At 32.4% G+C, this 18,725-nt stretch overlaps 1 protein-coding gene across 1 annotated transcript in view; it reads left to right on the forward strand.

Moving 5' to 3' along the window:
• DSCAM (DS cell adhesion molecule) overlaps positions 1-18,725 on the forward strand; it is an 818,605-nt gene that overhangs the window by 541,622 nt on the left and 258,258 nt on the right. The window contains exon 11 of the mRNA XM_051990574.1: positions 6,040-6,213. Coding sequence (XP_051846534.1) covers positions 6,040-6,213 — 174 coding nt within the window. The remainder of the gene's footprint in view (positions 1-6,039; positions 6,214-18,725) is intronic.

The raw sequence follows: 18,725 nt of genomic DNA on the forward strand, positions 1-18,725 counted from the left end.
ATTAGCAAAAAGATTACAAAAAATCATCCCCAAGGCAACACATCATGACAAAGTAAGATTTATATCAAGAATGCAGGGCTGCTTCAATAGCAGGAAAATTATTAGCATAATTAACTATATCAATAACCAAACTAACAAAAGCCATGTGATTATCTCAATAAATGGAGAAAAAGCATTTGTTAAAAATCAATATACTTTCATATTAAAAACATTAGAGAATATAAGAATAAAGGGACTTTTCTTTAAACTAGTCAGTAGCATCTATTTAAAACCATCAGCAAATGTCATATGTAATGAGGACAAACTGGAACTATTCCCAATAAAATCAGGGGTGAAACAAGATTGCCCACTATCACCATTACTATTCAATATTATATTAGAAATGCTAGCTTTTGCAATAAGAGAAGGAAAGGAAATTAAAGGAATTAGAGGAGGTAATGAGGAAACTAAATTAGCATTCCTTGTAGATGATATGATGATATACTTAAAGAATCCTAGAGAATCAACTAAAAAACATTAGAAATAATCCACAACTTTAGGAAAGTTACAGGATACAAAATAAATCCACATATAGCATCAGAAGTTTTATTCATTACTAAAAAAATTCAACAACAAGAGATATAAAGAGAAATTCCATTTCAAATAACTGTTGATAATATAAAATATTTGAGAATCTATATGCCAAGGGAAAGTCAGGAACTAAATGAGCAAAACTACAAAACTCCACACAAATAAAGTCAAATCTAAACAACTGAAAAACTGTTAAGTGCTCTTTTATAAGTCAAACAAATATAATAAAAATTACCTAAACCAATCTATTTATTTATTGCTATACCAATCAAACTCCCAAGAAACTATTTTAATGACCTAGAAAAAATAATAACAAAATTCATCTGGGAAAACAAAAGGTCAAGAATTTCAAGGGAATTAATGAAAAAAATAATAAACAAGGGTATCCTAGCTCTACCAGATCTAAAACTATCTTATAAAGCAATGGTCATCAAAACCATTTGGTACTGGTTAAGAAATAAAATAATTGATCAGTGGAATAGGTTAGGTTCACAGGACAAAATAGGGAAAGACTATAATAATCTAGTGTTAGACAAACTCAAAGACTCCTTCTTTTGGGATAAGAATTCACTATTTGACAAAAACTGCTGGGAAAATTGGAAACTAATATGGCAGAAACTAGGCATTGACCCACACATAATACCATATACCAAGATAAGGTTGAAATGGGTTTATGATCTAGACATAAAGAATGATATTATAAACAAATTTAAAGAACATAGGATAATTTAACTCTCAGGTCTATGGAGAAGAAAGGAATATGTGATAAAAGAAGAATTGGAGATCATTATTGATCACCTAATAACCCCTTTATAACCCTTCATTACCCAAAAGCAGACTGCAGTTTTTTTTTTTTTTATTAAAATGAGTAAAAAGCCAAAAGGGCCTCTAACTATAGATAGCTTCTATAGTGAAAGAGAGATGATTTCAAACCCTGAGGAAACTAAAAACATTGTCTCTAGATAAATCCCTAAACTGATGCTAAGTGAAATGAGCAGAACCAGGAGTTCATTATATACCTCAACAATAATGCTGTTTGAGGATGTATTCTGATGGAAGTGGATCTCTTTGATAAGGAGAGCTAATTCAGTTTCAATTGATCAAAGATGGACAGAAGCAGCTACACCCAAGGAACGAACACTGGGAAATGAATATAAACTACTTGCATTTTTGTTTTTCTTCCTGGATTATTTATACCTTCTGAATTCAATTCTCCCTGTGCAACAAGAGAACTGTTCAGTTCTACACACATATATTGTATCTAGGATATACTGTAACCTATTCAACATGTAAAGGACTGCTTGCCATCTGGGGGAGGGGGTGGAGGGAGGGAGGGGAAAAATCGGAACAGAAGTGAATGCAAGGGATAATGCTGTAAAAAATTACCCTGGCATGGGTTCTATCAATAAAATGTTATTTTAAAAAAATAAAATAAAATAAAGATAAATCCCTAAGATGGATATGATCTGGTCCCCACCATACAAAGCTTTTGTAGAAAAATTAAAAAGGATCTTAAAAGAGAGCTAGAAGAAGAATGGGGAAAGCAAAGGAAAACTGTGCAAGATGGTTTGGATAAGGCATATAACTCATTAAAAGATAGAATGGAAAAATAAAACAGCTCCCTGAAAAACAGAATATGTGAACTGGAAAAGGTAAACAACTCCAAGGAAAACAGAAATTGTGAATTGGAAAAAAAAATAATTCCTTTAAAAAAGTGGTGAAATGGAAAAAAAATCCACAGAATTGTTAGACTTAAAAATGAAAAGGTAGAACTTTCCACCAATGAAGAGGAAATTAGAGCAATAATTAGGAGTTACTTTGCACAACTCTATGCCAATAAATTGGATAACCTAAATGAAATGGATGAATACCTTCAAAAATATAGTTTCCTCAGATTAACAGAGGAAGAAGGAAATTGCTTAAACAGTCCCATTTTAGAAAAAGAAATAGAACAAGCTATTAATCAACTCCCTAAGAAAAAACCCCCAAGACCAGATAGATTTACATGTAAATTCTACCAAATATTTAAAGAACAATTAACTCTAATTCTACATAAACTATTTTTAAAAATAGGAATTGAAGGACTCCTACCTAATTCCATTTATGACATAGACATGATACTGATACCAGGTAGGACAGGTAGGACAAAAACAGAGAAAGAAAATTATAGACCAATTTCCCTAATGAATATTGATGCAAAATCTTAAATAAAATATTAGCGAAGAGATTACAGAAAATCATCCCCAGAATAATATACCACGACCAAGTAGGATTTATACCAGGAATGCAAGGCTGGTTCAATATTAGGAAAACTATTAGCATAATTGACTATATCAATAACCAAATTAACAAAAACCATATAATCATCTCAATAGATGAGAAAAAAGCATTTGATAAAATCCAACACCCATTCCTATTAAAAACACTAAAGAGTATAGGAATAAATGGACTTTTCCTTAAAATAGTCAGTAGCATCTATTTAAAACCATCAGTAAGCATGATATGTAATGGGGATAAACTAGAACCATGCCCAATAAGATCAGGAGTAATACAAGATTGCCCACTATCACCACTACTATTCAATATTGCATTATAAATACTAGTTTCAGCAATAAGAGATGAAAAAGAGATTAAAGGAATTAGAGTAGGTAATGAGGAAACCAAATTATTACTCTTTGCAGATGATATGATGGTATACTTAGCAAATCCCAGAGATTCTACTAAAAAGCTATTAAAAATAATTCACAATGTTAGCAAAGTTGCAGGATATAAAATAAATCCACATAAATCCTCAGCATTTTTATACATCACTAACAAAATCCAACAGCAAGAGATACAAAGAGAAATTCCATTTAAAATAACTTTCAATAGTACAAAATGTTTGGGAATCTATCTGCCAAGGGAAAATCAGGAACTATATGAACAAAATTACAAAACACTTTCCACACAAATAAAGTCAGATCTGAACAATTAGAAAAATATTAAGTGCTCTTGGATAGGTTGAATGAATATAATAAAGATGACAATACTCTCTAAACTAATCTATTTATTTAGTGCTATACCAAACAGACTCCCAAGAAACTTTTTTTAATGATCTAGAAAAAATAACAACAAAATTTATCTGGAAGAACAAAAGATCAAGAATTTCAAGGGAACTAATGAGAAAAAAAAAAGTCAAAGGAAGGTTGGCCTAGTTGTACCAGATCTAAAACTATATTATAAGGCAGCAGTCACCAAAACCATTTGGTATTGGCTAAGAAATAGACTGGTTGATCAGGGCAATAGGTTAGGTTCACAGGACAAAATAGTCAATAACTATAGCAATCTAGTGCTTGACAAACCCAAAGACCCCAGCTTTTGGGATAAGAATTCACTGTTTGACAAAAACTATTGGGAACACACAACACCATACACCAGATAAGTTCAAAATGGGTTCATAATTTTGGCATAAAGAATGATATTATAAATAAACTAGAAGAACATAGGATAGACCTGTGAAGGAGAAAGGAATTTGTGACCAAAGAAGAACTACAGATCATTATTGATCACAAAATAGAAAATTTTGATTATATCAAATTAAAAGGCTTTTGTACAAACAAAACTAATGCAGACAAGAGTATAAGGGAGCAATAAATTGGGAAAACATTTTTACAGTCAAAGAAAAATAAAAATCTCATTTCTAAAATATATAGAGAATTGACTCTATAAGAAGTCAAGCCATTCTCCAATTGATAAATGGTCAAGGATATGAACAATTTTCAGATGAAGAAATTGAAACTATTTCTAGTAATATAAAAAGGTGCTCCAAATCATTATTGATCAAAGAAATGCAAATTAAGACAAATCTGAAATATCATTACACACCTCTCAGATTGGCTAAGATGACAGGAAAAGATAATGATGAATGTTGGAGGGGGAAAACTGGGACAGTGATATATTGTTAGTGGAATGGTGAACAAATCCAACCATTCTGTAGAGCAATTTGGAGCTATGCCCAAAAAGTTATCAAACTGTACATACCCTTTGATCCAGCAGTATTACTACTGGGCTTATATCCCAAAGAGATTTTTAAGAAGGGAAAGGGATCCATATGTGCAAAAATCTTGTGGCAGCCCTTTGTGTAGTAACTAGAAACTGGAAATTGAATGGATGCCCATCAGTTGGAGGATGGTTGAATAAATTGTGGTATGTGAATATTATGGGATATTATTGTTCTGTAAGAAATGATCAGCAGGATGATTTCAGAAAGGCCTGGAGAGACATATATGAACTGACACTAAGTGAAATGAACAAAACCAGGAGATCATTATACACTTTAATAACAATACTATATGATGGTCAATTCTAATGGACATGGCTATCTTCAAAAATGAGATGATCCAAATCAGCTCCAATTGTTCAGTAATGAAGAGAACCAGCTACACTCAGTCAAAGAACTATGGGAAATGAGTGTGGACCAAAACATAGCATTTCTACTCCTTCTGTTATTGTCTGTTTGCATTTTTGTTTTCCTTCTCTGGTAATTTTTCCCTTCTTTCAAAATCTTATTTTTCTTGTGCCACAATATAACTATATAAATATGTATACACATATTATATTTAACATATACTTTAACATATTTAACATGTATTGGACTACCTGCCTTATAGGGGAGGGAGAGAGGGAAGGAGGAGAAAAGTTGCAACAGAAGGTTTTGCAAGGATCCATTTCCCATGCATATGTTTTGTTTTAAAAAAACTATAATAAAAAATAAATAAAAAGAGAAAGATTAACACTTGTTTAAAAGGATAAATTTTTAGGACACAGGGTAAATATGTTAAAAGTTTAAGACAAAGGAAATTACCTCATACAACTTTTTAAAGATTTTCAATATGATTTTGCTATTATTTTATCTTTTGTTACTACTCAATTCTGTATTTGTGCCTTAGCTATTATTGTTAAATAAAAACAGATTTTAAATCATCCTAATGGGTACTCAGTAGTGTTTTTGTTGTGTTGTGTTTTCAAATAGGGTTTAAAATCATTTGTACTTTGTACATGAGCTCTTTGCTAACTTTAATGTGCCAACATCCCTGAAGTCATGATTATTTTCTCTAATCATTTTAAAAAAACATCCTTAACTTTGAGATATGTCTATTTCTACTACTTTTGTTTAGTTTTTATTTCTTTTTTATGTTCATTGTTCAGTTTAATAATTCATTAGTTTTTTTTTTAATTTTAAATTCAATGTTTTACCCAGAAACTACATGTAGATTATCTTTCCTGGTGTCTGAGTTCTTGTGAAATACTATATATGCATTTCTTTCCATAGTATGCCTATATTAGTGGGTACACAACAAGAAATATTACTATATCCCAAGCTACCTGATATGATACTAATATAAAATTCATTTCTATAAATCTTACTTCTTTGAAGTGACTATTATCTTTTGTGTCCATTTGCCTTATCCTTTTTTTATTCTTTTCCAGGTGCTGGAGTTCCTCAATTCCAACCAATTGTCTTAAATGGACGTATCCAGGTTCTCACAAATGGTTCTTTATTGATTAAACATGTTGTTGAAGAGGATAGTGGATATTATCTCTGCAAGGTCAGCAATGATGTGGGAGCAGATGTCAGCAAATCCATGTACCTCACTGTTAAAAGTAAGAGACAAAATGCCTTTTAAAATATCTAAAAGTTTACTGTGACATATTTGTAAGTTATATTTTTCTCTCCATCCTTTATCTATTCCCCATTCCCTTTCTTCCCTATTTGATTCTGTAAAAAAAAAGAAAGAAAGAAAGAAAGAAAGAAAGAAAGAAAGAAAGAAAGAAAGAAAGAAAGAAAGAAAGAAAGAGAATTAGTAAAAATTTAACACTTTTTAATAAACATTTATGATGGTTTAGGGGATAGCGTTCTGGGCCTGGCATGAGGAAGACCTGAATTCAAAGCCAGCCTGAAATATTTACTATCTATGTGACCCTGGGCAAGTAATTTATCCTCTGTTTACCTTAATCCACTGGAGAAAGAAATATCGTTCCAGTATTTTTGCCAAGAAAACCCTTTGAATGAATGGTATGGATATGGTCCACAAGGTCGTAAAAATTCAGATACAATGAGCAAAAGCAAATGCTATGAAACTAAGTACTTTTGCCTCCTATCTCTATTGACAGCAAAGATAAGTACAGTTTAAGAGATGCTTATGTCTCTAATATCTTTAAGACCTACAATCTTACTGTAATCATTATGGAAACATCTTATAAATTGATTATAGAAACAATTCTCTTCAAGGTTTCATTTTTACATACCTGTTCTATGTGAAATTATTTTTTCATATTATTCATATAGACTTTCTTTTGAAGCATGCTATAAAAACATATATTTGGCAAGCAAATGACAAAAAATATTCTAGCCTATTCAACAGCATCCTTGGGATTCATGCTAATTGGTCACTTGAATATTGAGTGCATTATATTCAGTTTTTAATATTTTAATGATAAATCAATTTATGATGGGTTCTGAAATTGAACTAATTGAATCCACTTCATAGCAGACAAATTATGTTATGTCTATTAACATTACTATCAAGAAATCTAAAATTAAGGAGGTAAACATAATGTTAGAAAAATTGGGTATGATAGATCTTTGGAGAAAATTGAATGGAGACAGAAGTATGCTTTTTTTTTTTTGGTGGTTCATGGAACCTATACAAAAATTGACCATGTATCATGACATAAAAACCTCAAAATCAAATGCAGAAAGGCAGAAATAGTAAGAAATCTAACTCCTCTGTATAGAACAGCAAAAAAATGAAAATTATAAGCTACATACATACATACCTGTATCTCTTAGAACAAGTGTGACTTCCCCAATAGGGACTAAACATGAAACTCTACAATAGACCAACCATGAAATGTAATTAAGAGGAAGTGGATCTGTATCCCAGAATATATATTTATACTTTAGTCTTTTCTAAAAAGCAATCAATATTTGGAATATATCAAAAGAGGTTCCAATACTAGCATTTATTTCAGTTTTGATGTGGAAATAAAATAAGGAACTTAAAGATCATCAAATACTTTACAAAAAGATTATTTTGCTCTAACATGGCAAGGATATGAAATATGAATATAAGGGCATTTAGCTTTTTTTCTGGACATTTTCCTTCTTTGCTTCCATATGACAATACAACTATTTTTCAAGATGAATGATACAGTGACTTGGAATGGTTTTGAAAATCCAAGTCTAAGACACAGACTACATTTGTATTCAAAATTGCTCAATGCACCAATCTGCAGAATAGAATTATTGGAAGTGGGAGAGAAGACATGCCACTTCAACATCTCTTCAAGTTCCTAAAGGGAGAGAAAGACTGGGAATGAATTATATTATTAAAAGATTTCAGTCTCTCATGTCCTTATCCCCAATTTTCTATACTTCAGATTTTAATATTTTTTTCCATTGGTGAAATCTGCAACTCTCCTGTTTGGACTAAGTTATCTTGCTCCGCAAAAGGCAGCAATTTAATCGATATTATTTGGTATATGTTTTCATATCTGTATACTTTTTGATTTCTGACTTTGATAAATGTATTCCTTTGTTATTTGCTATGTGTGTTCATTGGAAATGGTATGTGGTGGGAAAGAAATTAAGTCTTGGATTAAACTTAGGATACTCCTTTTCCCCTTAAAGAACAATGATAAGGAATTTAACTTGAATCGGAAAAGCATTTCCACATTATTAGAAATAGAAAGATATACCTCCAGTCCATTGTCCCCTCTGTATGGAAAGCAGAATGGCCAGCCTCTACTTTCAACCATTTTTTCTTCCTATTAAAATCTAAATCTTTCTTTAGGTAAGGGAAAGAGATGATAGGGTTGTCTATACAACCCTTTTAAGACACATTTAGAAAGAGCCATGTGGAGAAACATGTGGAAAATAACAAAAGCAATAACTCCCTTACCTCACATTTTCTGAAATCTTTAACTAACATATATATACCAGGATTTCTCTTGAATTTTAAATCAGAAGAATAAAATCTAAACTGAAACATCAAATATAGGACAAAGTAGATAATAGAAAAGGGAAGAGTGAATTTAATAAATAGTAGAAGATTTCTCTTGTTCAATTTGGTCTAAGATTGTTCTTACTAACTTGTAACTACAGATTTCTAATGCTGTTAGTCCAGATATTTATATATCTATTTATTATACCATTTATATAGCCACTTACAATATGTTAGGCATTGTACTGCTTTACAATTTTTATCTCATTTGATCCTCACAATAGTTCTGGGAAGGAGATAATACTGTTATCCCCCATTTTACAATTAAGGAAACTGAAGCAAAGAGAGGTTAAGTGACCCTGGGGTCATCCATAAGAGACTGAGATAAGATTTGAACTCTATCTTCCTGACTCCAGACCCAGTACTGTATATACTTTGCCACTTAGCTGCTTGAAATTCCACTGCATTACACAGGACAAGGTTAGTTGAATTTATTTGTTTAATATACATTTTCCCTAGTTTATTGATCAGTAAACCACTTTGTCCTACTCTTCTTACTTTGGAATTAATATTGTGCCTTTCTCAGACTCTCTGCCACTAAGGCAAATTATATTTCAAAGTCATAAATGAAGTAGATTGCACATTTTTCCTTTTTGCATAATCAAAATTTTATGCTTTGCTACAAGAGAAACCAACATGTTAAAGCAGTGGATTTTTATTCACGTTAGGAAGTGAGACATCCAAGAGGTTTAATGAGGAGTTCTAATCAGTTCATAAAATAATCATGTTTGAGTCTTACTGTGTGAACACTGAAAAGATCATTCTGGGATCATCTATTTTCTAAATATTTTCCATCAGAACCACCCTTCACATTTATGGCATCTCTAGACTTATCAGGTTTCAATGTTTTGCTTTGTTTTGCTTAGACAATGACATGAGTTATGAAATTTCTTGAAGGCAAGAATATATTACATATAGACAAACATTTGATAATAACTCCTTGCAAAACTACTTTACCTGGTACTTTTTAAAAAATATGCCATGTCTTCTATGAATTTGGCTCTATCAATTTCTTCTTGCTCTAATGTCTCTATTCTTTCCCACTATTCTAATTTCTTGACCTCAATCTACACACATTCTTAATGTTCTATTTTAAGCATACTGTTCATTCTTTTTGCCACCAAATGTCTTCTCACATTTCCTGAGATTCTAATGAGTAGTTTTTAGCCATTGCTTCTAATTCAACAATAAGTACATTCACTAAGCACCTATTTTAAATAGTATTTTTTCCTAATTACACATAAAGACATTTAAACATTCATTTAAAAATCTTCTTTCCAATTTTCTTCCTTCACCTTCCCAATACCTAAGAAAGTAAACAATTCAATATAGATTATATACATGAAATTATGTAAAACACCCCCACATTGCTGTTTATTCTTTGTTCCTGAATAGGATCATGACATCAGAAAGGTGATGTCATGACTTTCAAGTAAAATGGATTTACATGAAGCAGGGCTGTGCAAAGTGAATAACTTTACTCTCTTCTCCTGAGCTATTTGGATCCAGTGACAAGATATAGATCATAATGACTGGAGATGGCCTTGGTTTGTAATGAGAGATCTTGGCTTTTTTAAGTAAGGTCTTTCCCAAGTCTCATTTTTTTTCTGAGACTATGCACATTCAATGATTAAGGCTAGGTAAGAAATAAGGCCTGCAAATGGTCTCTTTTACCTAGTCAAAAAAAAATCAATCTTGGAAGGGAAGACCCTCAGGAGTTCAGGCCAAAACAGGAAAAAAATGCTATTTACATTCACTCTGAGCCATCAAAACCCAAACAATTATCAAGATAAGTGTGGTCTGTGGCCTGCTGTTGGCCAATCAATGAGAGTCAGAGAGGTTGAGGTTTAAGGCATGGTCTTAAAAAAAAGAAAGAAAGAAAGAAAGAAAGAAAGAAAGAAAGAAAGAAAGAAAGAAAGAAAGAAAGAAGGAAGGAAGAAAGGAAGAAAGGAAGGAAGGAAGGAAGGAAGGAAGGAAGGAAGGAAGGAAGGAAGGAAGGAAGGAAGGAAGGAAGGAAGGAAGAAGGAAGGAAGGAAGGAAGGAAGGAAGGAAGGAAGGAAGGAAGGAAGGAGGAAGGAAGGAAGGAAGGAAGGAAGGAAGGAAGAAAGAAAGAAAGAAAGAAAGAAAGAAAGAAAGAAAGAAAGAAAGAAAGAAAGAAAGAAAGAAAGAAAGAAAGAAATCTAGGGGCAGTTGGTTGGTATAGTGGATAGAGCACCAGCCCTGAAGTCAGAAAGACTTAAGTTCAAATCTGACCTCAACATATTTAACACTTACTGGCTGTGTGACCCTGGGCAAGTCAGTTAACCCCAATTGCCTCAGCAAAAAAAAAAAAAAGAAAGAAAGAAAAAAAGAAAGAAAGAAAGAAAAGAAGAGAAAAATAAAAGAAATCTAGCCTATTAAAAAATACCAAGATATCTTAAAAGGTTTTAGTACTTGGAATTTATATTCCTTTAGGCAGAGTACCTGTAGGTAAGTGTATGATTGCCTTTTTGAACAGAATGAGAAAGGAAGAGAGAGGGAGGAAGAGAGGAGGGAAGGAAGGAAGAGAAGAAGGGAGGAGGAACACAGAAAGGAAGGAGGAAAGAAAGGGAGGAAGGGAGGGAGAGAAAAAGGATTTGTCCTTCTTTCTCAAAAAGGACCATGACATCAGGAAGGTGATTTTTATAACTTCCAAAAAAATTGGAGAAAAGTAATTCAGGGCTATGCAAAGTTACCAGCCTCACTCTCTTGAGTCATCTGGGTACAGTGGCAAAATATAGGTCAGAATGACTGGATATGGTCCCATATGCAATGGGAGACCTCCCTATAATAGTCATATTGTGAACTAAGGAAAAATGCAAAATTTAAATATCCATAGGCCATAGTTCCAAAGAGATTATAGTCTACTATGGAGCTCTCTCTGTCTCTCTCTGTTTCTCTCTCTCTCTCTTACACACACACACACATACACACATTAATATATTCATGTGCATATGTGCGTAGCTGATACCATTTAACTATATAAACATACCTAGATATGTATCTAGATATAAACATATCTAGGTATGTTTATATAGTTAAATGGTATCAGCTACGCACATATGCACATGTGTACATATGTATATAGACATATATACACATAGCAAAATGCATACATATATGTTTACATACAAACACATTCAAGTAACATAAAGGTATCAAAGAATTACCAAAGAAAATCTTACGTAAATGGAGGGGAAATGATTCTCCCTACTTGGGAAATCATGAAAAGCTTAATGAAGTAATATTTGAATTGAGTAGGGAGAATATTCTAGTCATAGGAAACAACTTGACCAAGTGCATAAAAATGAAAATAAGATACATTTTCCAGTTTGGTTGCAGCATAAAGGTATTGAGGACTAATAGAATAATGATGTTCATGAGAGTGATGAGGAAATTTGAAGAGTGAGAAAGTTTAAGGGGAAAAATTGTTCAGTTTTGAACATATCTAAGTTGAGATAAATGAAAGGCAGTTGGAAATGTAAGGCTGGAGGTCAACAAAATTGGGACATAAGTAGATTTGAGAATCATCAGCATAGTGATGATCATAAAATACTGTGACTAAAAAGGTCTTCAAATGAAGTAGTATAGAAAGAGAAGAGAAGAGATCCCAGGACAAAGTCCTGTAGGATATCTGTGAATAGAAAGTATGTCCTGGATGAGGATCTAGCAAAGAACACCGAAGAGCGGTTTGATAAGTAGAACCAGGAGAGAATAGTGTCCTTTCCAAATCTAGAGAATGGAATATTAAGGAGAAGATGGTATTTAAAAGTGTCAAAGACAGCAGAGAGGAGAACAATAAGGATTGACAAAAGTCCATTTTATTGACCTTAATATTGACCATTAGTAACTTTAGAGAAAGGAGTTTCAATTGAATGGGGAGGTCAGAAACTTGACTGTGAAAGGTTTAACAAAAGGGTGAGAAGTGGAGGCACTTCTTTAGGAGTGTGGACATAAATGGTATAAGAGATATAGGATGGTGTTTAGAAATGAAAACTTCAGACCCAAATAATTTTTTTGTATCCTGCAACTTTGCTAAAGTTGTGAATTGTTTCTAAGTAGTTTTTTAGTTGATTCTCTAGGATTTTCTAAGAATACCATTATATCATCTGCAAAGAGTGATAATTTGGTTTCCCCATTATCTACTCTAATTCCTATAATCTCTTTTTCTTCTCTTATTGCCAAAGCTAATATTTCTAATACAATTTTGAATAGTAATGGTGATAGTGAGCAGCCTTGTTTCACCCCTAATCTTATTGGGAATGGTTTCAGTTTATCCCCATTGCACATTACATAAATGCTGATTATTTTAAATAGATGCTACTGATCATTTTAAGGAAAACTCCATTTATCCCTGTACTGTGTAGTGTTTTTACTAGGAATGGGTGTTAGATTTGTCAAATGCTTTTCCTGCATTTATTGAGACAATCATTATTTTCTTTAGTTTGATTATTGATATAGTCAGTTATGCTAATAGTTTTCCTAATAGCAAACCAGCCCTGAATTCCTGGTATAAAACCTGCTTAGTCATGGTGTATTACCCTGGGTAGATTAGGAATTCTTAATCTGGAGTCTGTCAATGTAAAAAAGAAATGATAACTATTTTTCAAAATAATTGCTTTTCTTTGCAATCTAAAATGTCTATATATATATATATATATATATATATATATATAAACATTATTTCAAGAAGGGAGACTGCTTTAGGAGACTGCTAGATGAGTCCAACAATATACACAAAATATTTAAAAATACCTGGCCTAGTCCAAACCTGTTATTTTAAAGAAGAAACTGAAACACAGATAGGTAAGTGCTTTGCATGACGAATATGAAGATGGTAAAAGGACTCAGATTCTCTACCTCAGAATCTTAATAAAACTCTCCACCAAAGAATCAATTATCATATTTGCACTATTTTAATTCTTACTGAATTTTTCCTTAAATTGAGCTCATCTGCAGTTATCCTACATTTGCCCTCTAGGATCAAGCAAAACAAATCTTTTTCATGACAGTCATTTAAATATTTGATCAAAAACAAGGAAAAGGGTAACAATATTTATAGCAACTGAAGTTATGCCCATCAGTTGGATAATAGCTAAATAAATTGTGGTATGGTTATGATGTAATACTAATGTATTCTAAGAAATGATGAGCACAATTCTTTCAGAAAAACATGGAGTTACATGAGCTGATGCAAAGTGAAATGTACTATATACAAAGTGCTATATACAAGATGCTCCAGGAGCATGGTGATTCATCAGTAGTACATAGTGATAGGTAATTCAGCTAGGGAGTTTCACTTACATGAATGAACTTAAATATATACTTCATATATATGAAGTAAAAACATTTTTACTTTATTTTTCTTGAAGATTTTTTTAATCTACCTTTCTTTCACAATGTGATCAATTAGAAATGTTTTGCATGATTACACATGTATAACTACTTGCAAGTAGAAGTGAAACAAGAGAAAAAAGAAAGTTGACACATCAACTCTTCACAAGTTATTATCAGCCTTTTGCAATGGAAAGGCAGTTTGACTAATTTTCTCCCAAGTAATTTTTAAAATGTGGTGTGACTAGCATTGGAAGCTTTAATGAGTAAAGATCCATTACAAATTCTCTTCTCCAACATCTTCTATCAGGATACTGTCACACTTTCTTGGTTTTATCTCTTCATACCTCCATTGAAGATTACCACCTTGATTAACTTTCTTTTCTGCTTACTCAAATGTTTTCTTCTCTAATAAAGAATCATTTTGAATTTCCTGCTTTACTAGAATATTATTCCCACCAAAGTGCCCACCACCATGATTTGATAGCCTTCATATCTTCCCTTCCGGTAAAGAATATAATACCAAAATTTGCCAGTGAGCCATTTTGAATTTTGCTTTTAAAAAGTGAATATCCAAGAAAAAATGTAGTAATGTTAATGTACTTGCATTTCCTCCTCTCTAGATTTCTTTTTATCACTCTTCCCTATCTCACCAAAACTCTCCCCCATCCCCCCCAAAAAAAAAACAAAAAGCCTACCCATACACCCAACAAATAGAGAAATGCAAATATAGGAGTGCCAGGAGGATCTAAATCCTGTAAAAACAACTCTGTCTTGAATGTTAGTAATTATCTTTTCAATTTGCTTAACTTTTGAGGAGGGTTGGGCAGGGATGGAAAAATATGTATATGTAAATATATGCCTAGAATTTTTCTCCCTAGTCATTGGAAAAACTGTGATGGATTATATTCTATTCCCAATTTGCCTTTCTTCTGCTAGTGTCTAAGAGCAGCTCTGGTAAATTCTGCAAATATGTAAAAGGTTCCCTAGACACAAACACTTGTTCTTGTTAATAGACTGCACCCCCCCACCCTTTTTTGTCCTAATGAGCTATCTGTACGATGAACAAGCTCTGAGTGCTGCTTGCTGTCTCTTCAGACCTTCAGTAGGGCTTTGATTTAAACACTTGCACTTTAATCACCCATCATGTGTCGTTATCCCAACAGGCAGCAGCAGCCTCAAGATACAAACTCCAATAAATAGCACTGAAAATCACTGAAGCAATCCTTTGTTGATTTTCTTTTACAGCTATTCAGTGGCAGATCAGCCATCATAACAACCCAGCCGGTAGCAACAGGGTAAAATTAAATGTAAAGTTTTGTTTAGGGTAACTGTTACAAAGCTTCAATTTTTCCAATTTTTTCTTTTGGATCCATAATTCCTTTTCAGCCCTCATAACCCAAAACCTGTAGCAGTGCCCTAAAATAGATAACATCTTAAGATAATTGCTAGTATACTCCAGTACTTAATTTCAAGCACTTCTGTATGCAAATCCTCATAGAAGTGGCTGGATTGGTTTTCTTTAACATGTTCCTGGGGAAAAAATATGGATACTACTTCAAGCACATTGTCTAATTAGTGCCATAACTTTTCCATGTTCCTTTTTGTCTTATGAAGTTATGGATACAGCAATATTTGTGACAAGCTATTAAAATCAGAAGCTCTTCAAGTAACCACTTACTATGGTTACTTGATACTGTGCCTCTGTGCTAATTATCAGTTCTGGTTTGGAAAATCTGCATTTTTAATATCAATTATTATATAGATTGTTTTCCTAATGTTGAACTATGACTTCATATCTTGTATAAAGTCAAACCTTCATGAACAGTTTAATGGATAAAGCTATGTAATATTTTGACATATTTTATTTAAAACATTTGTTTTAATATTTATTAATAATATTATAATCTTAATATTATAATATCATTATTATAGCTTAAGCTAAGTATCATGGACTATGTCTAATAAAAGGATTATTGTAGGATGCTCTCTTTCCTTAAAACTTCATTGGATCAGGAGATTATAGGTTTATAATCCTGATATCCTGGTATTACTTCCTCATTCCCTGAGTACAAAGGAGCCACAAGATGCTCCAGGAGCATGGTAATTCATCAGTAGTACATAGTGATAGGTAATTCAGCTAGGGAGTTTCACTTACATGAATGAACTTAAATTGTTTTTGTTGATATCCTTCTCTTGCTACTGCTAAGTAATTTTTAAAAACTATTGAAAAACTTTTGAGTGTCTCATTTATTCCAATATTAAATCTAAACTTTCTAAACTGATCTCAGCCAAGACCAGCCAAGAGCTTTACTTATACTATCTCACACTCTGGAATAAACTTAGGAAGCTAATTTTTTTTTTAATTTGGACAGATCATATGCAATCATATGCACCCAATACAAATTAAACCAAATGTTGCTATATATGTGAGTTGCCAAAATTCCTTTGGAATTTAACTCCTTTATATTTATCAGTTACCTCTAAAGTTAGGACCAAATATGACAAGATTTTCCCAGTGACTATATAGCACAAATACTAATGTTTTGAGGTTAAAATAACTTTCTTGGGGCAACTAGATGGTAAAGTGGATAGAGCATCAACCCTAGAATCAACAGGACCTGAGTTCAAATCTAACCTCAGAGACTTAAACACTTACTAGCTGTGTGACCCTGGGCAAGTCCCTTAACCCCATTTGCCTTGCAAAAAATGAAACTTTCTTATTACCTGAGTTCAAATCTAGTCTCAGATCACTTACTATATGTTTGATACTAAACAGGTCACTTGGTGTTTGTCTCAGTTTTCCTTATCTGTAAAATGAAGTAGACAAGGAAATGATAAACCACTTCAGCATATTTGACAAGAAAACCCCAAATGGTATTATGAAAAGTTGGATGTGATAGTAATGACTGAACAACAATAATGAAATATATGCATGTAAAAGTACAAATATATTGTATAATTTACATATAACATAAGTTCATTAACAACATCTATTATGTATTTAGTCATTTATTCATTTCTATTATTCCTTTCAGGTTATACAATTTAGATTTGTAATAAGTTTTAGACATTCCCTAGAGAAATCATCTCATTCTAGAGATGTAGAAATTGAGGTTCAGAGAGATTAGATAACTGGACTAAAATCATCTAAGTTTTAAATAACAATATGGGAATTTAAATCCATGTCTACTGGTTTGAAATGAAACACTAATTTTACTTTACAATACTGCTTTTTCCCCTTAAAAGTTACTATTATTTCATAGAACTCTTCATCTCCTTCATCTTTTTTCCTTCCTTTTTGAACCCATTCCAAAACCCTAAACTCTTCTACTTCTAATGTTTCTGTCCTTATTGCTGTCTTCTAATGATTGGTATTTTTTTCCAAACAACTAGAAAATGTAATCAGTTCAATTCAATTCCATTAATTACTAAGCAATTATTATAAGCAAATTATCATGCCAGATGCTAAGAAGAGAAGAAAATGATCCTATCATTGAGAAATTTGTATTCAATTGAAGAGACACCACATATTACCATGCACAGAGAAGTAAGTACAAACTAATTTGATCAGGCAGAACATATTAACTAGGGAACATACTATAAGCTAGAAAATGTTTTAAGAAGAAAGTTTCTGAAATGAAGTTTGAAGAAAGCTAGATGAAAGTGAAGAGGGAGTACATTTAGGCAAGAAGATAATGCAAAGGCATGAAGATGGGAATTTGCACATCCAGTTCAGGGAAAATTGTTCATCTAGTTTAGGGGAAAAAAGAGTTTTCAAGTGTGATGAGAATGATGATATGAAATGTTTTACAAGGTAAATGAGGACCAGATTTTAAAGGAATTTAAATGCCAAACTGTTTATGTTTTATTCTAGAGGCAATAGGGAGACACTAAAAGACTTTGAATAGGGTTGGAACATGGTCAGAACATGTATCGTTGACATTTTAAATTGTGAACAAAGTGATGGATGTATTACAGAAAAGAAAGACAACAAGAAAGACATTAACAAAAGAGATGCTGCAATAGTCCACTTTCAAAACTAGGATGTCATTTGAATGAGTACAGAAAGGGGGAGTATATTTGAGAAATAATTTAATGGTAGAATTTAAAAAATAATTTTTCCAATTATTTGTGGTGAGATGAGATGAGGGATGAAGAAAAATAGAGGATGACTCCAAAGTTCTATGAACCTGAGTTACTGAAAGTAGGGTGATACTCTCCAAAAAAAAAAAAAAAAAAAAAGAGCAGAGGAACCTTAGAGTAAAAATTGATTAAAGAGAAAATATGGTGTGTACCATTTAGGACATATTAAATTTGAGAAATTAGTGGGACACTCAGATAGAGATAGCCAATAACTATTATGGGAATTGAGTCCAGAAGACATATAGATGTAGATGTAATTGATATAGATTGAAACAATGGGACCTTCCTCTTAGACTTTAAGCTCCTTGAGGGAAGAATTTTTTTTTAATTTTTTCAATTTGTATCTCCAGCACTTAGCACTATGCTGGCATAGAATGGGCTGCTTGATAAATATTTGAGAAATTGGAATGAATCGATCTGCAGATGAAATCACCAAGGGAAAAAAACATGGAAAGAGAGGAACAAGTCTTAGGGTATGAAAGATGGATGATAATCTAACTAATGAGAGTAGGAAGAAGCAATTAAACAGAAAGGGGGAGAACAAGGAGAGAGTAGAGGCACAAAAGCCAGAAAAGACATGGAAATTATCCAAGAGGAAGTGGTAATAGAAGG

Source organism: Antechinus flavipes, chromosome 3 (assembly GCF_016432865.1).
Source record: "Antechinus flavipes isolate AdamAnt ecotype Samford, QLD, Australia chromosome 3, AdamAnt_v2, whole genome shotgun sequence".
Lineage (NCBI taxonomy): Eukaryota > Metazoa > Chordata > Mammalia > Dasyuromorphia > Dasyuridae > Antechinus > Antechinus flavipes.